The 21,229-nt window shown below is 49.0% G+C and overlaps 1 protein-coding gene across 2 annotated transcripts in view; it reads right to left on the bottom strand.

Moving 5' to 3' along the window:
* FAM135A (family with sequence similarity 135 member A) overlaps positions 1-21,229 on the bottom strand; it is a 938,545-nt gene that overhangs the window by 698,997 nt on the left and 218,319 nt on the right. For both annotated transcript variants that reach the window (XM_078648016.1, XM_078648017.1), the window contains exon 3: positions 2,365-2,489. In XM_078648016.1, coding sequence (XP_078504142.1) covers positions 2,365-2,441 — 77 coding nt within the window. In that variant the 5' untranslated portion in view covers positions 2,442-2,489. The remainder of the gene's footprint in view (positions 1-2,364; positions 2,490-21,229) is intronic.

The raw sequence follows: 21,229 nt of genomic DNA, 5'->3' as shown, positions 1-21,229 counted from the left end.
AAGATAATTTGCGAAAAGCCCTTTAATTTCACATGCTACTATGGGTACCCACAAACTAAGAGATGTGCAAATATCCACTGCTTCTAAACTTCATATCTTCTGCCCATTTCGGAAATACAAAGGTTTCCTTGATACCTATTTTTCAAAATTTATATTTTACCGTTTGAAATGTTCTATACCCGCAACATAATGAAAACCCATTGCAAGGTGCAGCTCATTTTTTGGCTCTGGGCACCTTGAGTTCTTGGAAAACGTACAAACCCTACATATCTCTGCAACCAGATGAGTCTAGCAGATGTAATGGTATATTACTTTTGTCAAAAGGCTATTGTGATGTGAAGTTACAAATGAAAACGTTGTCACGAATGACTGTTTTTCCCTACCAGTTTTCAATATTTTTTTGTTGAAACACTTAGGGGCACATGCATCAAGGTAGGCTTTTGCGATTCCTTAATTGCGATTATTAAGGAATCGCCAAAGATTATGCATGTAGGAATCGCTAAAAAAAGAGCGATTTCTAAACATTCCTTAAGTGAGACTCACAAATTGTGAGTCGCAATTAAGGAATGGCTTCCTATTCATTCCTATAGGCCTACAGGCCCATAGGAATGAATGAGAATTGCATGCGCAATTTACGAGTACCCAATAGGTACTCGCAAATTGCGCATGCAATTTCAAGGGTACCAAAAGGACACCCTGTTGCACCCCTGAAATATGCATGTGTGCAGATGTTGCGCACACACATGCTTCAAGGGCATGTGTGTGTGTGTAACATGGAACTTTGAAAAATGCAATTTAGTGGCCTTTTTTTAAAGTTTTTGCAAATTACAATCAAGTTCAAATTGATGGTAATTTGCGACCCCTAATAGCATAATCGCTATTTGCGGGTGCATCATGCATTGCATTTTGGTAATCGCAATTTGCGATTCCCTAATTGCAATCGCAATTTAAATAATCGCTATTTTAGCGATTACTTAAATTACTATTTTTGCATTTGGGATGATGCATCCCAAATGCAAAAATACAGGTCGCAAAGGGGCAGATTCTGAGAATCTGCTCGTTTGCAACTGTTTTTTTATTTGATGCATGTGGCCCTTAGTTTCTTTGGGAAAACTTTGATGATCTACACAAATGATGACCCCTTGCTGAATTCAGAATTTTGTCTCGTTTTCAAAAATATATAGCTTTCACACCTGTTCCAACACAAACTGGAAGGAGGATAAATGAACAAACAAATTGGAAAAATTGGCTATTTCCCAGTAAATGCCAAAACAGTTTTTAAAAAATTGGTTTTCTGAATCAAGAAAGGTGGGAAGATGGTGACTTCAGCACCGCAAACCTTTCGTTGATTCCATTGACAGGAAAAAAACAGGCACTTCCTTCAGCAGCCCTTTTTTCCCCGTTTTCTCCCCCCAAAACAAAATGTTTCTATATTTTGGCTAATTTCTCAGTCCCCTACAGGGGAATCCACAAAACACTTTCATGAAACCCAACCAACAAAGCTGAATTCTCAAATGGATAAACGACTCAGACAACTTAAAACTCTATGACAAAACACAACTGAGAGGAATATGGACCTGGTAACAAATATGTTTGCAACCCAGTGGGCAAGAGTACTTATCTGACATACCCAAAACAAGTACCAATTTGTTGCATAGGTCAGCTAAAAAACAAACAAATATATCTTAATGTACATTGGAATCCAGAAAGAATTTGGAAACTGGAGCTATCGAGATCAGAGAATTGCGGGACGTGCTATGCTGGTAGACTGTCCACAAGTGAAATAATTAGGAATGATGAGTTCCAGAACACCTAACTAAAAGCACCAGGCTATCATTTTAAGTGTTGTAGAATTGAAACTGCACTGTTACTTACAGTGTTATCGAAAAGCACCTTTCCAGTGGAAGGTAACATTTTAAGAAACTAGAAATCGACAGAGAAGCTAAGATTTTACCACTGGATAAAAGAATGTGCAACGTTAGCAACACTAGAAAGAGTTAACATGATCGCAAGGGGAAGGGAGGACGATTTTCAGAAAATACAATTACTAGATAGAGATTTCCAGAAGCAATTAATTAACAATATTTGGGTAAACAGTCAACTCAATATTGCATCCAATCATTTCTCTAGATTATCAAACGTATACTACACAGAGTGAATGTAACATGACTAAATAAAAATGTTTGTTGTTAGAAAGTATATATTATACATTATGTTGGATCAAGTTTTAGCTAAAAGAAAGTCCATTTTCCACCGTACACAATCTCTTTCACTCATGAGATTGCTTGACAAAAACTCATAGGTCAAGATATGCGACTGCGAATGCACACAAACAATCAGATTGGAATGCAGAGGAGTACCTACCCTCGTTGAAACAAATCCACATTGTAGAACTTGTGGAGCTCCGCAGAGAATTCCACCGTGGCCTGAACTTCACTCATTTTTCTTTGAGACAAAGAAGCCAAAAGATGTTATCTGCGCATTGGTTACTGTAGAGAAAACCAAGAAGAACAATATGAAATATGCGTGACACAAATATTTGACGTTAGCTACCAGAAAATGTTCGGCGCAAGCAAATGAAGGACTGGCTGTAAAAGCAATTTATGCCTGACGAGTGAGCAACCAAGAAACACATTACTGTATCAAATAAATAACTACTAGCCAACAGTCAATGCTAAACTTAAAACAAAAGTATGCTCTCAAAATATTAGATTTCATGTACTAAAGACAATTCACATAATAAATAAAACAAGCATTTGCAATGCAATAGGTCTCGCATTAGGAAAGTTTGAGCTATTGGTATTGTAAATGACAATTTTCTTTTTTTATGTGTTGGTTTTGAAAATAGCGAAATTAATAGCTTTGTCATTTACAATACCAATAGTTTTAACTTTCGCAAATGTGACACCTATAGCATTTGTAATGCAATATGTGTTGTATTTACGTGACTTAGATGTATTGATATTACAAATAACAATGGCTTTTAATTTGTTTTTAACAATTAATACTTAAATAAAGCTATTGTAATTTATAATGGCAATAGCTTAAACTTTTGTAAATAACTTTTGTGAAGATTATGTTCAGTGTATTTTATTGTAACAAAAATCCAAGAACAGAAGTGAAATATGAACATCTTTTTGTGACATTTGTAATAAAGCTTGAAACGTTGAGAAAACATATTTGAACCAGTTGTTGTTGAATGGTTGCACAGATTGATGCTGTGGTGGCGCTGAGTGATGCTATGGTGTTCAGTGATGCTGTGGTAGCGCATAGTGATGTTGTGGTGTCCCTGAGTGATGCTTTGGTGTCCCTGAGTGATGCTGTGGTGATGCGATAGATAGATAGAGTGAGTGCGATAGATAGATAGAGTGAGGACGATAGAAAGAGGGAGGGTGATATATAGAGGGAGGGTGATAGATAGAGGGAGGGTGATAGAGGGAGGGTGATAGATAGGTGGAGGGAGGGCGATAGATAGAGTGAGGGCGATAGATAGAGTGAGGGCGATAGATAGAGTGAGGGCGAAAGATAGAGTGAGGGCGAAAGATAGAGTGAGGGCGAAAGATAGAGTGAGGGCGAAAGATAGAGTGAGGGCGAAAGATAGAGTGAGGGCGAAAGATAGAGTGAGGGCGAAAGATAGCGTGAGGGCGAAAGATAGCGTGAGGGCGATAGATAGATAGAGTGAGGGCGATAGATAGATAGAGTGAGGGCGATAGATAGATAGAGTGAGGGCGATAGATAGATAGAGTGAGGGCGATAGATAGATAGAGTGAGGGCGATAGATAGAGTGAGGGCGATAGATAGAGTGAGGGCGATAGATAGATAGAGTGAGGGCGATAGATAGATAGAGTGAGGGCGATAGATAGATAGAGTGAGGGCGATAGAGTGAGGGCGAAAGATAGAGTGAGGGCGAAAGATAGAGTGAGGGCGAAAGATAGAGTGAGGGCGATAGATAGAGTGAGGGCGATAGATAGAGTGAGGGCGATAGATAGATAGAGTGAGGGCGATAGATAGATAGATAGAGTGAGGGCGATAGATAGATAGATAGAGTGAGGGCGATAGAGTGAGGTGGCCTTGTGGTGGACGCGGTGGTGGCCGTGGTGGACATGGTGGTGGTGGACATGGTAGTGGTGGACGTGGTGGTGGTGGACGTGGTGGTGGTGGAGGTGGGTGTGGTGGTGGAGGTGGGTGTGGTGGTGGTGGTGGACGTGGTGGTGGTTGACGTGGTGGTGGAAGTAGTGGTGGTGGAAGTAGTGGTGGTGGATGTGGTGGACGTGGTGGTGGTGGACGTGGTGGTGGTGGACGTGGTGGTGGTGGACGTGGTGGTGGTGAACGTGGTGGTGGACATGGTGGTGGTCGACTTGGTGGTGGACATGGTGGTGGTGGACTTGGTGGTGGTGGACGTGGTGGTGGTGGACGTGGTGGTGGTGGACGTGGTGGTGGTGGACGTGGTGGATGTGGTGGTGGTGGATGTGGTGGTGGTGGATGTGGTGGTGGTGGATGTGGTGGTGGTGGTGGGTGTGGTGGTGGTGGACGTGGTGGTGGTGGACGTGGTGGTGGTGGACGTGGTGCTGGTGGACGTGGTGGAAGTGGTGGACGTGGTGGTGGTGGAAGTGGTGGACGTGGTGGTGGTGGTGGTGGACATGGTGGTTGTGGACGTGGTGGTGATGGACGTGGTGGTGATGGACGTGGTGGTGATGGACGTGGTGGTGATGGACGTGGTGGTGGATGTGGTGGACATGGTGGTGGACGTGGTGGATGTGGTGGTAGTGGTGGTGGACGTAGTGGTGGGTGGGGTGGTGGTGGACGTGGTGGTAGTGGTGGTGGACGTGGTGGTGGGTGGGGTGGTGGTGGAGGTGGGTGTAGTGGTGGTGGACATGGTGGTAGTGGACTTAGTGGTGGTGGACACGGTGGTGGTGGACGTAGTGATGGTGGATGTGGTGGTGGTGTACGTGGTAATGGTGGAGGACGTGGTGGTGGTGGACATGATGGTGGTAGGTCACCCCCTCAGCCACCGCACAGCCCTCCTGTGTGACGCTACTGCTGCTGCCACTCGCTGTTCCCCGGTTCGTACTGGGTGTCCCCCGCGTCAATTTAATTTCTGTTCGTTTTAGTCTTTTGTTTTCCTTTTTGTAACTGTGTGCCCATTGCTATTGCCTTATTTCGTGCCCTTTTGTGCCCTTTCCTTCTGTGCCACCCGCCCGCTCCCCCCTCGCTCTCTCCCGCTGCTGCGTCCCCGCCCCCCTGGTTCCCCATTCGCCGCCCCGCTCCCGCCTCCCAGCTTCTCCTCCCTCCCTCTTCCCCTCATATGGAGGCCTCGCAGCGTGCGCGCCGCCGGCGTGCGGAAGGCACGCCAAAGGCAAGCCCGTCTGTGCCCGTCTGCGCCTGGACCGCGCCCAGCGCGAGGACCCCTGGCCCCCGCCGAAGCCAGGAAACCCGACTGAGATACGACACCGCCACCCTCCACGCACTCAACACCGGCCGACCATCCGCTTGCTACCGAGCCACCCGAAGCGCACCCACGGACCCTTCACCTGCCAAGCCTGCAAATTCACCTGCCTCCAAACATGCACCCCACCCTCCGGACCAAGCAACGACAACAACCACCTCAAGTGCATCCTATTCAACACCCGGTCCGTCCACAAGCACGCCGTAGAACTCTGGGACCTCCTCGATACAACAGCAACGGATATCCCTTCCTCACGGAAACCTGGATGAACACCTCCTCAGCCCCCGAAATCGCCATAGCCATCCCGGATGGCTACAAGATCACCCGTAAGGACCGCATCAACCAAACCGGAGGAGGAATCGCCATCATCTACAGGAACACCATCAGCGTCACGACCAACATCGAAGACACCCTCACCACCGCCGAACACCTACACTTCCAGATCCACACCGACCTCAAGACCACCCTCCGAGGAACCCTCATCTACAGACCCCCGGGCCCGCGCACACACTTCAGCGAAACCATTGCCGACTTCATCAGCCTGCATGTCCTCACCACATCGGAATACATCCTCCTGGGGGACCTGGATTTCCACCTGGAGAACAATAACGACAACACCACCACCACCCTGCTCGCCAACCTCGCCAACCTCAGACTCAAGCAACTGGTGAACACCCCCACCCACTACGCCAGACACAAGCTCGACCCCATCTTCTTCACCAGCAACCACGTCTCCTTCAGCCACTCCACCGTACTACATTGGACCGACCACAGCTGCATCCATTTCACCTTTAAGAAGACTACATCCCACCACTGCCCGTTACAGATCCCCCGCAGAAGCTGGAGCAAAGTCACCACAGACCAGCTAACCACATCACTGAGCCAGAACCCACCAACCGACACCTCTGACACCAACGACGCAGCCCGCAACCTCGCACAGTGGATCACCGACTGCGCCGACGCCCTTGGTCCACTGAAGAAGCCCCCAGGCAAGACCGGCAACAGGAAAACCACATGGTTCACCGACGCCCTCAAAGAATCAAAGAAATCCTGCCGAACTCTCGAGAAACCCTGGCACCACGAACGAACAACAGAAAACATGACAGCTCTCAAGAACGTCACTCGCAAACACCACCAGCTGATCCGCACCACCAAAAGGACATCGTTAAAAGAGCGGCTGGGCAACAACACACACAACAGCAAGGAACTCTTCAGCATCTTAAAAGAGCTCTCCAACCCCAGCGCCAGCAACAACGACATCACACCGTCACAAGACCTCTGCAACTCCCTCGCCACGTTCTTCTACCGCAAAATCGCCGATATAGACGCCAGCTTCCGCGCCCAAATTCTGCAGCCACTCACCAAACCAACGCCCCCCACCACCACCCTCACCGCCTGGACCCCCATCAGCACCTAAGACATCACCCACGTCATGAACACCATCCACTCTGGCTCTCCCTCGGACCCATGCCCTCACCACATCTTCAATAAAGCAGACACCATCATCGCACCCCACCTCCGGAACGTCATAAACAACTCCTTCATGTCCGCCACATTCCCAGAGAGCTGGAAGCACGCAGAGATCAACGCCCTGCTAAAGAAACCCACAGCGGACCCTAAAGACTTCAAGAATTTCCGCTCCATCTCTCTCCTTCCCTTCCCGGCAAAAGTCATCGAGAAGACTGTCAATAAACAGCTGACTACATTCCTCGAGACAAACAACTCCCTCAACCCATCCCAGTCCGGATTTCGAGCCAACCACAGCACCGAGACCGCCCTCATCGCAGCCACCGACGACATCAGGACCCTGCTTGACAACGTGGAAACAACCGCTTTCATCCTCCTAGACCTCTCATCCGCCTTTGGTACCGTCTGCCACCGCACCCTTATAACCCGGCTCCACGACACTGGGATCCAAGGAAAAGCCCTGGACTGGATCACCTCGTTCCTCTCCAACAGAACCCAGAGAGTCCGCCTCCCTCCCTTCCGCGACCACCGACATCATCTGCGGCGTACCCCAAGGCTCCTCGCTCAGCCCAACCCTCTTCAATATCTACATTAGCCCACTCGCCACCATCGCATGCAAACACAACCTCAACATCATCTCCTACGCCGACGACACCCAGCTGATACTCTCCCTCACCAAGGACCCAGCCGCCGCCAAAACCAACCTCCAGGAAGGAATGAAAGATGTCGCGGAATGGATGAAGCTCAGTCGTCTGAAACTGAACTCAGACAAGACGGAGGTCCTCATCCTCGGACAATCCCATCCGCCTGGGACGACTCCTGGTGGCCCACAGCATTGGGCACCGCACCGACACCCACCGACCACGCACGCAACCTAGGATTCATCTTGGACTCTTCACTCTCAATGACCAAACAAGTCAATGCCATCTCATCCTCATGCTTCAACACTCTACGCATGCTCCGAAAAATCTTCCGGTGGATCCCCACCGAAACCAGAAAGACGGTCACCCAGGCCCTCGTCCCCAGCCGACTGGACTACGGGAACGCCCTATACGCAGGAACCATTGCCAAACTTCAGAAACGACTTCAGTGCATACAGAATACGCATCCACACGACTCATCCTCGACATCCCTCGCCACAGCCACATATCTGCCCACCTGAGAGACCTGCACTGGCTCTCCGTCAGCAAAAGGATCACATTCAGGCTCCTCACCCACGCACACAAAGCGCTGCACGACATGGGCCCGAATACCTCAACAACCGCCTCACCTTCTACACTCCGACCCGCCAGCTCCGCTCCGCCAGCCTCGCCCTCGCCACCATCCCACGGGTTCGCAGAACCACCACCGGAGGAAGATCGTTCTCCTACCTGGCTGCCAAGACTTGGAACTCCCTCCCCGCCCACCTACGTATGACCCGGGACCACCTCAAACCTGCCTGTTCGAGCAGTAGCAGCACCCCCCCTTCAGCGCCTTGAGACCCTCACGGGTGAGTAGCGCGCTCTATAAATGCATTGATTGAGTGGACGTAGTGTTGGTGGATGTGGTGGTGGACTTGGTGGTGCTGGGTGTTGTGGTGGTGGTGGACGTGGTGGACGTGGTGGTGATGGACGTGGTGGTGATGGACGTGGTGGTGATGGACGTGGTGGTGATGGACGTGGTGGTGATGGACGTGGTGGTGATGGACGTGGTGGTGATGGACGTGGTGGTGATGGACGTGGTGGTGATGGACGTGGTGGTGGTGGTGGACGTGGTGGTGGTGGTGGACGTGGTGGTGGTGGTGGACGTGGTGGTGGTGGTGGTGGACGTGGTGGTGGTGGACGTGGTGGTGGTGGACGTGGTGGTGGATGTAGTGGTGGTGGACGTGGTGGTGGTGGACGTGGTGGTGGTGGGTGTGGTGGTGGACGTGGATGTTGTGGTGGTGGTGGTAGACGTGGTGGACATTGTGGTGTTGGACGTGGTGGTGGACATGGTGGTGGTGGACATGGTGGTGGTGGTGGACATGGTGGTGGACGTGGTGGTGGTGGACATGGTAGTGGTGGACTTGGTGGTGGTGGATGTAGTGGTGGACTTGGTGGTGGTGGATGTAGTGGTGGACTTGGTGGTGGACTTGGTGGTAGACGTGGTGGTAGTAGTGGATGTGGTGGTGGTGGAGGTAGATGTGGTGGTGGTGAACATGGTAGTGGCCTCGTGGTGGACGTGGTGGTGGACATGGTGGTGGTGGACAAGGTGGTGGTGACGGACAAGGTGGTGGTGATGGACAAGGTGGTGGTGATGGACATGGTGGTGGTGGATGTGGTGGTGGTGGTGGAGGTGGGTGTGGTGGTGGACGTGTTGGGTGTGATGGTGGACGTGGTGGTGGACGTGGTGGTGGTGGACGTGGTGGTGTTGGTGGTGGATGTGGTGGTGTTGTATGTGGTGGTGTTGGTGGTGGACATGGTGGTGGTGGACGTTGTGGTGGTGGACGTGGTGGACGTGGTGGTGGTGGACGTGGTGGTGGTGGACGTGGTGGTGGTGGACGTGGTGGTGGTGGACGTGGTGGTGGTGGACGTGGTGGTGGTGGACGTGGTGGTGGTGGACGTGGTGGTGGTGGACGTGGTGGTAGTGGACGTGGTGGTAGTGGACGTGGTGGTAGTGGACGTGGTGGTGGTGGACGTGGTGGTGGTGGACATGGTGGTGGACGTAGTGGTGGTAGATGTAGTGGTGGTGGACTTGGTGGTGGTGGAGTACGTGGTGGTGGGGGACATGGTGGTGGTGGACATGGTGGTGGTGGTTGTGGTGGTGGTGGTTGTGGTGGTGGTGGACGTGGTGGTGGTGGTGGACGTGGTGGTGGTGGGAGTGGTGGTGGTGGGTGTGGTGGTGGTGGACGTGGTGGTGGTGGGAGTGGTGGTGGGAGTGGTGGTGGGAGTGGTGGTGGTGGACATGAAGGTGGACATGGTGGTGGTGACCGTGGTGGTGGTGGAGGTGGGTGTGGTGGTGGACGTGGTGGTGGTGGACGTGAAGGTGGACATGGTGGTGGTGAACGTGAAGGTGGACATGGTGGTGGTGAACGTGGGGGTGGATGTGAAGGTGGTGAACGTGGTGGTGGACTTGGTGGTGGTGGATGTAGTGGTGGTGGAGGTAGACGCGGTGGTGGTGGACGTGGTAGTGGCCTCGTGGTGGATGTCGTGGTGGCTGTGGTGGTGGACATGGTGGTGGTGGTGGACGTGGTGGTGGATGTGGTGGACATGGTGTTGGTGGACATGGTGGTGGTGGTGGGTGTGGTGGTGGTGGGTGTGGTGGTGGTGGGTGTGGTGGTGGTGGGTGTGGTGGTGGTGGACGTGGTGGTGGACGTGGTGGTGGACGTGGTGGTGGTGGTGGACGTAGTGGTGTTAGGGAATGTGTCCCGTGGCCCGGTGATTTGGCAGCCTGTAGACAGAAATCATAGGTGGTCACGCATTGGCATCTTCACGATAGGGCATGGGCCCAAACTTTGAGTGCAGTCGCTCCCTGAAGACCCGCTCCCCATATTATATGATTCAGAAAAGGGGGGGGTGGTGATGAACAGAGTGTCTGAATTAAGCAGACCACTCTTACCCAGTCCAAAGATCAGGGCTTGATCCATCACCGTTATTTATCTCACTGCCCCATCCCAGCTCAGAACCTGGCTATATGCAAATTAGTCTGTCCCTGGCCCAGTGCATCATGGGAACAGGGCAGACCAAACTACCAAGCCAATTCTTCACCAGAAAGGAGACAAGCTACCGGGGACCGGTTTCTGGCATTTCAGCCTCTTCGGCCCGGCTTGCTTGAATCCTGATGGAGCAGTGAGAAAGGGACTCATGTCTGAGTATACCCTGCCACACCTATAGTGGCCAAAAACGATTCAGAAAAGGGGGTGGTGATGAACAGAGTGTCTGAATTAAGCAGACCACTCTTACCCAGTCCAAAGATCAGGGCTTGATCCATCACCGTTATTTATCTCACTGCCCCATCCCAGCTCAGAACCTGGCTATATGCAAATTAGTCTGTCCCTGGCCCAGTGCATCATGGGAACAGGGCAGACCAAACTACCAAGCCAATTCTTCACCAGAAAGGAGACAAGCTACCGGGGACCGGTTTCTGGCATTTCAGCCTCTTCGGCCCGGCTTGCTTGAATCCTGATGGAGCAGTGAGAAAGGGACTCATGTCTGAGTATACCCTGCCACACCTATAGTGGCCAAAAACGATTCAGAAAAGGGGGTGGTGATGAACAGAGTGTCTGAATTAAGCAGACCACTCTTACCCAGTCCAAAGATCAGGGCTTGATCCATCACCGTTATTTATCTCACTGCCCCATCCCAGCTCAGAACCTGGCTATATGCAAATTAGTCTGTCCCTGGCCCAGTGCATCATGGGAACAGGGCAGACCAAACTACCAAGCCAATTCTTCACCAGAAAGGAGACAAGCTACCGGGGACCGGTTTCTGGCATTTCAGCCTCTTCGGCCCGGCTTGCTTGAATCCTGATGGAGCAGTGAGAAAGGGACTCATGTCTGAGTATACCCTGCCACACCTATAGTGGCCAAAAACGATTCAGAAAAGGGGGTGGTGATGAACAGAGTGTCTGAATTAAGCAGACCACTCTTACCCAGTCCAAAGATCAGGGCTTGATCCATCACCGTTATTTATCTCACTGCCCCATCCCAGCTCAGAACCTGGCTATATGCAAATTAGTCTGTCCCTGGCCCAGTGCATCATGGGAACAGGGCAGACCAAACTACCAAGCCAATTCTTCACCAGAAAGGAGACAAGCTACCGGGGACCGGTTTCTGGCATTTCAGCCTCTTCGGCCCGGCTTGCTTGAATCCTGATGGAGCAGTGAGAAAGGGACTCATGTCTGAGTATACCCTGCCACACCTATAGTGGCCAAAAACGATTCAGAAAAGGGGGTGGTGATGAACAGAGTGTCTGAATTAAGCAGACCACTCTTACCCAGTCCAAAGATCAGGGCTTGATCCATCACCGTTATTTATCTCACTGCCCCATCCCAGCTCAGAACCTGGCTATATGCAAATTAGTCTGTCCCTGGCCCAGTGCATCATGGGAACAGGGCAGACCAAACTACCAAGCCAATTCTTCACCAGAAAGGAGACAAGCTACCGGGGACCGGTTTCTGGCATTTCAGCCTCTTAAGTAGTTTGGTTTGCCCTGTTCCCATCATGCACTGGGACAGGAACAGACTAATTTGCATATAGCCAAGTTCTTAGCTGGGATGGTGCAGTGAGCTAAAAAACGGTGATGGATCAAGCCCTGATCTTTGGACTGGGTAAGAGTGGTCTGCTTAATTCAGGCACTCTGTTCATCACCACCCCCTTTTCTGAATCATTTTGTCCACCATAAGCGTGGAAGGGTATACTCAGATGTGAGTCCCTTGCTCATTGCACCATCAGGATTCAAGCAAGCCGGGCCGACGACGCCTGAAATGGCAGAAACCGGTCCCCGGAAGCTTGTTTCCTTCCCAGTATAAGAATTGGCTTGGTAGTTTGGTTTGCCCTGTTCCCATCATGCACTGGGACAGGAACAGACATTTGCATATAGCCAAGTTCTGAGCTGGGATGGTGCAGTGAGCTAAAAAACGGTGATGGATCAAGCCCTGATCTTTGGACTGGGTAAGAGTGGTCTGCTTAATTCAGGCACTCTGTTCATCACCACCCCCTTTTCTGAATAATTTTGTCCACCATAAGCGTGGAAGGGTATACTCAGATGTGAGTCCCTTGCTCATTGCACCATCAGGATTCAAGCAAGCCGGGCCGACGACGCCTGAAATGGCAGAAACCGGTCCCCGGAAGCTTGTTTCCTTCCCAGTATAAGAATTGGCTTGGTAGTTTGGTTTGCCCTGTTCCCATCATGCACTGGGACAGGAACAGACTAATTTGCATATAGCCAAGTTCTGAGCTGGGATGGTGCAGTGAGCTAAAAAACGGTGATGGATCAAGCCCTGATCTTTGGACTGGGTAAGAGTGGTCTGCTTAATTCAGGCACTCTGTTCATCACCACCCCCTTTTCTGAATCATTTTGTCCACCATAAGCGTGGAAGGGTATACTCAGATGTGAGTCCCTTGCTCATTGCACCATCAGGATTCAAGCAAGCCGGGCCGACGACGCCTGAAATGGCAGAAACCGGTCCCCGGAAGCTTGTTTCCTTCCCAGTATAAGAATTGGCTTGGTAGTTTGGTTTGCCCTGTTCCCATCATGCACTGGGACAGGAACAGACTAATTTGCATATAGCCAAGTTCTGAGCTGGGATGGTGCAGTGAGCTAAAAAACGGTGATGGATCAAGCCCTGATCTTTGGACTGGGTAAGAGTGGTCTGCTTAATTCAGGCACTCTGTTCATCACCACCCCCTTTTCTGAATCATTTTGTCCACCATAAGCGTGGAAGGGTATACTCAGATGTGAGTCCCTTGCTCATTGCACCATCAGGATTCAAGCAAGCCGGGCCGACGACGCCTGAAATGGCAGAAACCGGTCCCCGGAAGCTTGTTTCCTTCCCAGTATAAGAATTGGCTTGGTAGTTTGGTTTGCCCTGTTCCCATCATGCACTGGGACAGGAACAGACTAATTTGCATATAGCCAAGTTCTGAGCTGGGATGGTGCAGTGAGCTAAAAAACGGTGATGGATCAAGCCCTGATCTTTGGACTGGGTAAGAGTGGTCTGCTTAATTCAGGCACTCTGTTCATCACCACCCCCTTTTCTGAATCATTTTGTCCACCATAAGCGTGGAAGGGTATACTCAGATGTGAGTCCCTTGCTCATTGCACCATCAGGATTCAAGCAAGCCGGGCCGACGACGCCTGAAATGGCAGAAACCGGTCCCCGGAAGCTTGTTTCCTTCCCAGTATAAGAATTGGCTTGGTAGTTTGGTTTGCCCTGTTCCCATCATGCACTGGGACAGGAACAGACTAATTTGCATATAGCCAAGTTCTGAGCTGGGATGGTGCAGTGAGCTAAAAAACGGTGATGGATCAAGCCCTGATCTTTGGACTGGGTAAGAGTGGTCTGCTTAATTCAGGCACTCTGTTCATCACCACCCCCTTTTCTGAATCATTTTGTCCACCATAAGCGTGGAAGGGTATACTCAGATGTGAGTCCCTTGCTCATTGCACCATCAGGATTCAAGCAAGCCGGGCCGACGACGCCTGAAATGGCAGAAACCGGTCCCCGGAAGCTTGTTTCCTTCCCAGTATAAGAATTGGCTTGGTAGTTTGGTTTGCCCTGTTCCCATCATGCACTGGGACAGGAACAGACTAATTTGCATATAGCCAAGTTCTGAGCTGGGATGGTGCAGTGAGCTAAAAAACGGTGATGGATCAAGCCCTGATCTTTGGACTGGGTAAGAGTGGTCTGCTTAATTCAGGCACTCTGTTCATCACCACCCCCTTTTCTGAATCACCCCATATTATATGAGCATGTGGGACAATCCCTGGTTTAATGTTTATGATGTCTAGTATCCCACCTACAATTGTCCAGAGGGTCTACGAACAATTTGGCATATCCTGATAATACAATGTCCTACATAAAGCAATGCTCAGAAGATTCCACTCCGGCTCTTGTTACAATTGAGCTCTGATGATTATCCTGTTGTTTTAAGAGATCAAAAAGCTGTTGACTACAAAAGTGGACATGCTGTATTATAATGTATTATTTTTTTGGGAGGGTGTAACTTCATGATTAGTAATACACATATATGTATGTACATTATACATGTGTATCAGACTTTGCTTGAACAGGGAGCATGAGGAGGAAAATAAAAGGTGAAAAGCAAAAACAACAGAAAGGGAATTCACAGAAACTAAAGCCAGAGGTCAGCGGAAAGATGCGGAGAAAAGGCGGGGGAGGAGCTATAGGTAAACTACTTTGGAGGGGGGGAGTGGAGAAGATAGGATGAATATTCAGAGACTCATGTCTGAGTTTGCTTAAGAAACGCATTGAAAATATAATTTATTTCACTACTGTTATTTTTCACCTTTTGACCACGTTTAGATTGCAGGAAAGCAAGGTTGAGGAAGGGGAGGGGGTTCGAGGGTTTTTATAACGTTAACGGCTGTGGTCATGGCTCGGAAATGTGTGCAAGGCTTCCAACTGCAATACACAGGCTTATGTGGTCAGTCCGACGGATGGAGCCCGGCCTGCCCCGCGAGGCTGAGCCCCATCCATATCCCGAGTTAACAAGCAGGAAGTGTGATAAGGGAGGGGGTGGCAAATGGTGAGCTTTTTCGCGGCCACTTTGATGTTCTCAGTGGCCATGCAGCTCACTGAGAACATCAAAGCGGCCGTGAAATTGCCCCCAAAGGCTGCAGGTGGAGAAACAGTGCGCGCGCCCGGCACACATGCACTGTACCCGATCCGCCTGCAGACTTTGGGTGCACTTTTGAAAGCCCCACTAAATATCTCGCCGAGTATCGCTAACGCAAGGACTTAGACGAGACCTAAACAAGCATTTACAATGCAATAGGTCTCGCATTAGGAACGTTTGAGCTATTGGTATTGTAAATGGCAAATTTTTTATTAATGTGTTGGTTTTGAAAATAGCGAAATTAATAGCTTTGTCATTTACAATGCCAATAGTTAGAACTTTCGCAAATGTGACACCTATAGCATTTGTAATGCAATATGTGTTGTATTTACGTGACGTACATGTATTGATATTAGAATTAACAATGGCTTTACATTTTTTTAAATAATTAATACTTAAATAAAAGTTGTTGTAATTTATAATGGCACTAGCTTAAACTTTTGTAAATAACTTTTGTGAAGATTATGTTCAGTGTATTTTATTGTGACGAAAATCCAAGAACATAAGTGAAATATTAACATCTTTTTGTGACATTTGTAATAAAGCTTGAAACATTGAGAGAACATTTGAACCAGTTGTTGTTAAATGGTTGCACAGATTGATGCTGTGGTAGCGCTGAGTGATGTTGTGGTGGCGAACGAGTAATGCTGTGGCGTTCAGTGATGCTGTGGTAGCGCATAGTGATGTTGTGGTGCCCTTGAGTGATACTGTGGTGGTGCTGAGTGATGCTGGATGCTATGCTATGTTTTGTTTTGCTATTCTATCCTATGTTTTGTTTTGTTATGCTATGCTATGTTTTGCTATCCTATGCTTTGATTTGTTATGCTATGCTATGCTGTGTTTTGTTATGCTATGATGTTTTGTTATGCTATGCTTTGCTATGCTATGTTTTGTTATGCTATGTTATGTTTTGTTATGCTATGCTATGTTTTGTTGTGTTTTATTATGCTATGCTTTGTTTTGCTATTATATGTTTTTTTTGCTATGCTAGGTTTTGTTTTGTTAAGCTATGCTATGTTTTGTTGTGTTTTGCTATGTTTTGTTATGTGTTGTGTTTTGTTATTTTTTTATGTGTTGTGTTTTGTTATGCTGTTTTGTTATGTTATGCTATGTTTTGCTATCCTATGTTTTGTTGTGTTTTGTTATGCTGTGCGTTGTTATGCTATGCTATGTTTTGTTGTGTTTTGCTATGCTATGCTTTGTTATGCTATGCTATGTTTTGTTATGCTATGCTTTGTTATGCTAAGCTCAGTTTTGTTATGCTATATTTAGTTGTGTTTTGTTGTGCTATGCTATGTTTTGCTATATGTTTTGTTTTGCTCTGCTTTGCTCTGCTATGTTTTGCTATGCTATGTTTTGTTGTGCTTTGTTATGCTATGCTATGTTTTGTTGTGTTTTGCTATGTTTTGTTACGCTGTTTTGTTATGCTAAGCTCAGTTTTGTTATGCTATGTTTTGTTGTGTTTTGTTGTGCTATGCTATGTTTTGCTATATGTTTTGTTTTGCTCTGCTATGTTTTGCTATGCTATGTTTTGTTGTGCTTTGTTATGCTATGTTTTGTTGTGTTTTGCTATGTTTTGTTATGCTATGTTTTGTTATGTTATGCTGTTTTGTTATGCTATGTTTTGTTCTGCTATGTTTTGTTGTGTTTTGTTATGCTATGCTATGTTTTGTTACACTATGCTATGTTTTATTTTGCTATGCTTTGTTATGTTCTGCCTATGCTTTATTTGGTTATGCTATGTTTTGTTATGCTATGCTATGTTAGGCTGTAGTCACACCTATTTTGAAGAAGGCTACCCTCGACCCTCTTAAACCCGAGAACTACCGTCCTATCTCCTTACTTCCTTGGGCTACGAAAGTCGCTGAGGCCCATGTGAACGCCATTCTTGCAGACCATCTATCTAGGGCTAACATTCTTGACCCTACTCAGAATGGGTTCCGTGCGGGCCATAGTACAGAGACGTCCCTACTTTCCATGGTCGAACATCTGCGTTCTGTGCTTGATGCGGGTCGGACGGCGGCACTATTGCTATTAGATCTCAGTGCCACGTTCGACACGGTCTCGCACAGGATCTTGCTTCAGCGACTTGAGGAAGTGGGTGTTACGGGCTCCGCCGTATGCTGGTTTCGATCTTTTCTTGTTGATAGGTCATTCCAGGTTGCGATTCCGCCCGGTAAGTCTAAATCCTATCCGCTAGATCTGGGGGTCCCACAGGGTTCATCGTTGAGTCCCACTCTATTTAATCTTTACGTGAGGCCGCTGGCTGCGGTCGTCAAGCAATGGGGCCTGACGATGGTCTCATATGCAGATGACACGCAGCTGGTGGTCACGTTGAGTGGGGACTCAGACATGGAGGCTCCCAGATTCTGTGATGGCTTACGGGCAGTGGCTAACTGGATGAATTCCAACTGTCTCCAGTTAAATACCAAGAAGACTGAGATTATGGTAGTCGGCAAGCAGGCGGCATTGTGGGGTGACAAATGGTGGCCTTCTGAACAAGGTGTGACTCCCTCCCCAGCATCGGAGATAAAAAATCTGGGGGTTTGGCTTGATCCGTCCCTCGGCTTCATCTGTCATACCAAGAAGGTGGCGGCTTCTTGCTATGGCATCATTAGAGGACTCAGACCTATCCTTAAATTTTTTGATGCCTCAACCAGGCAACTGGTGGTTCTAGCATCAGTGCTGTCTCGGCTGGACTATGCCAGCTCACTACTGGCTGGGATCAATCAGTCAGAACTCTCCCGGCTGCAGCGAGTTCAAAATACTGCAGCCAGAGTGGTGATAGGTCTGCCAAGGCGATGCTCGGTTTCTAAATCTTTGCATTCTCTCCATTGGCTTCCCGTATACCAGAGGATCAAATTCAAGGTTCTCTGCCTTGCGTTTAAAATCCTCAAGGGTACGTCTCCCTAAATTTTGGAGAATTTGCTTACACCGTATGTTCCTCCGCGAACCCTCAGATCCTTGGGTCAGAATCTGGCAGTGGTTCCGCGTTTCAGACTTAGTAGAGCTGGTGGTCGCTCTTTTCGAGTACTAGCGGCAAATTGGTGGAATTCTCTTCCTCTGCATATCCGGGCTATTGATGATCTTTTTCAGTTTAGACGGGCCATCAAGACCATTTTATTTGTTTAGCCTTCATGCTGTGTTCTATGGCCTTCCTGATTTTCTTCGGTGTTGTGTTGTGTTTGTCTTGTCAAAGCGCCAGGACGCCCCTTTGCTGGGGCAGCTGTGTGCGGTATAAGTAAAAATAACATAACATAACATAACATGCTATGTTTTGCTGTGTTTTGTTATGCTATGCTATGCTTTGTTGTGTTTTGCTATGTTATGTTTTGTTTTGTTATGCTATGCTATGTTTTGTTTTGCTATCCTATGCTTTGTTTTCTTATGCTACGCTTTGTTTTGCTATCCTATGCTTTGTTTTGTTATGCTATGCTGTGTTTTGGTATGCTATGCTGTGTTTTGTTATGCTATGCTATGTTTTGCTGTGTTTTGCTATGCTATGCTTTGTTATGCTATGCTATGTTTTGTTGTGTTTTATTAAGCTATGCTATGTTTTTCTATGCTATGCTATCCTATGCTATGTTTTGTTATGCTTTGCTTTGTTTTGTTATGCTATGCTATGTTTTGTGATGCTATGCTATGTTTTGTTTTGTGTTTTGTTATGCTATGCTATGTTATGCTATGTTTTGTAATGCTATGCTATGTTTTGTTGTGCAATGCTTAGTTATGTTTTGTTTTGCTATTTTTTTGTGTTTTGTTATGCTATACTATGTTTTGTTATGCTATGCTATGTTTTGTTATGCTATGCTATGTTTTGCTATCCTGGTGTGTGGCTGTGTGTGTGGTTGTGTGTGTGTGTGTGGTTGTGTGTGTGTGTGGTTGTGTGTGTGTGTGGTTGTGTGTGTGTGTGGTTGTGTGTGTGTGTGGTTGTGTGTGTGGTTGTGTGTGTGTGTGTGGTTGTGTGTGTGTGTGTGGTTGTGTGTGTGTGTGGGGGGTTGTGTGTGTGGGGGGTTGTGTGTGTGGGGGGTTGTGTGTGTGGGGGGTTGTGTGTGGGGGGGGTTGTGTGTGGGGGGTTGTGTGTGAGGGGGGTTGTGTGTGTGGGGTTGTGTGTGTGGGGTTGTGTGGGTGGGGTTGTGTGGGTGGGGTTGTGTGGGTGGGGTTGTGTGTGTGGTTGTGTGTGTGGGGTGTGTGTGTGGGTATGTGTGTGTGGGTATGTGTGTGTGGGTATGTGTGCATGGGTATGTGTGTGTGTGGATATGTGTGGGTTTGTGTGTGTGTGGGTATGTGTGGGGTTGTGTGTGAGTGGGTATGTGTGGGGTTGTGTGTGTGGGGGGTTTGCGTGTGTGAGATTTTGCGTGGGGGGTTGTGTGTTTGTGTGTGTGGGAGGGTTTGTGTGTGGGGGCAGTGTGTGAGGGGGCAGTGTGTGAGGGGGCAGTGTGTGAGTGGGCAGTGTGTGAGTGGGCAGTGTGTGAGTGGGCAGTGTGTGAGGGGGCAGTGTGTGAGGGGGCAGTGTGTGAGGGGGCAGTGTGTGAGGGGGCAGTGTATGAGGGGGCAGTGTGTGTGAGGGCGCAGTGTGTGAGGGCGCAGTGTGTGAGGGGGCAGTGTGTGTGAGGGCGCAGTGTGTGAGGGCGCAGTGTGTGAGGGCGCAGTGTGTGAGGGCGCAGTGTGTGAGGGCGCAGTGTGTGAGGGGGCAGTGTGTGAGGGGGCAGTGTGTGAGGGGGCAGTGTGTGAGGGGGCAGTGTGTGAGGGGGCAGTGTGTGAGGGGGCAGTGTGTGAGGGGGCAGTGTGTGATGGGGCAGTTTTATTGGGGGGCAGTGTGAGAGGGGGCAGTGTGTGAGGGGTGTGTGAGGGTGTGGGGTGTGAGGGTGCAGTGTGTGTGGCCTAAAGTAGTGTGAGTGCCCAATGTGTGAGTACGCAGTGAGTGGGCAGTGTGTGAGTGGGCAGTGCGTGAGTGGGCAGTGTGTAAGTGGGCAGTGTGTGAGTGGGCAGTGTGTGAGTGGGCAGTGTGTGAGGGCGCACTGTGTGAGGGCGCACTGTGTGAGGGGGCACTGTGTGAGGGGGCACTGTTATGTTATATGGTTATGTTATATGGATTCTTGTAACGCGCACTGCTAGTCAAGACTGTCCTGGCGCGGGAGAGGATTCAGAATGTGAGAATAAAAGGGAGCAGGGGGACTACACGGTTAGCCTAAATAGGTAAGTTTTTAGGTGCTTTTTGAAGTATGTGAGGTTGGTTCTGTGTCTGAGAGGGTCAGGCAGTTGGTTCCACATCTGAGCAGCTCTAACCACAAAGGAGTTTCCCCCCAGTCTGGCTCTCTTAAATCTGGGGGTAACCAAATGTCTCATGGTGGCAGAACGCAGTTGGCGGGACGGGTGGTAAAAAGCAAATCTGTCCCTTAGATAGGGCGGACAGGGACCATGTAGTGCTTTAAAAGCAAGTGTCAGGATCTTAAAGCGAACTCTCAGTGTCACTGGGAGCCAGTGAAGCTCTGAGAGCTGTTTGCGTACACTCAGACTCCTGGGAATGTTGAACAGGAGCCTTACTGTCGCGTTCTGAACCACTTGCAGTTTGTGCAACAGAAAGTCAGGTGCACCTATATAAAGGGCGTTGGCGTAGTCCAGACGCGAGAGGATAAGGGCTCTGGCTACTGTTTCTTTTGCCTCTTGGGGGAGAAGGGGAAAAAACTTCCGAAGAGTGGTAAGGGTTCCATAACAGGTTCCCGCCAGTCGCGTGATCTGATCTCGGAAACACAAATCGGCTCCGAACCAGATCCCTAGATTTTTTGCGACCCCACTGATCCCAGAGGGGCAGGGCAGTCCCCTGGGCCAAATGGACTCTTTAAAGGCCTCTGGAAAGTGGCCGTACAGAAGAATCTCGGACTTGTCCTCATTACATTTGAGGCAGGCCCGGGCCATCCAGGCGAACACCGAGGACAAGCACTGCTGGGTTCTCTCTGTAACAAGATTGCTCTTATCCCAAGTAAAAAGAAGTTGGG

This window comes from Lissotriton helveticus, chromosome 6, assembly GCF_964261635.1.
Source record: "Lissotriton helveticus chromosome 6, aLisHel1.1, whole genome shotgun sequence".
NCBI lineage: Eukaryota > Metazoa > Chordata > Amphibia > Caudata > Salamandridae > Lissotriton > Lissotriton helveticus.
The sequence above is the reverse complement of the archived record's forward strand: the minus strand, read 5'-3'. Positions and strand labels throughout refer to the sequence as shown.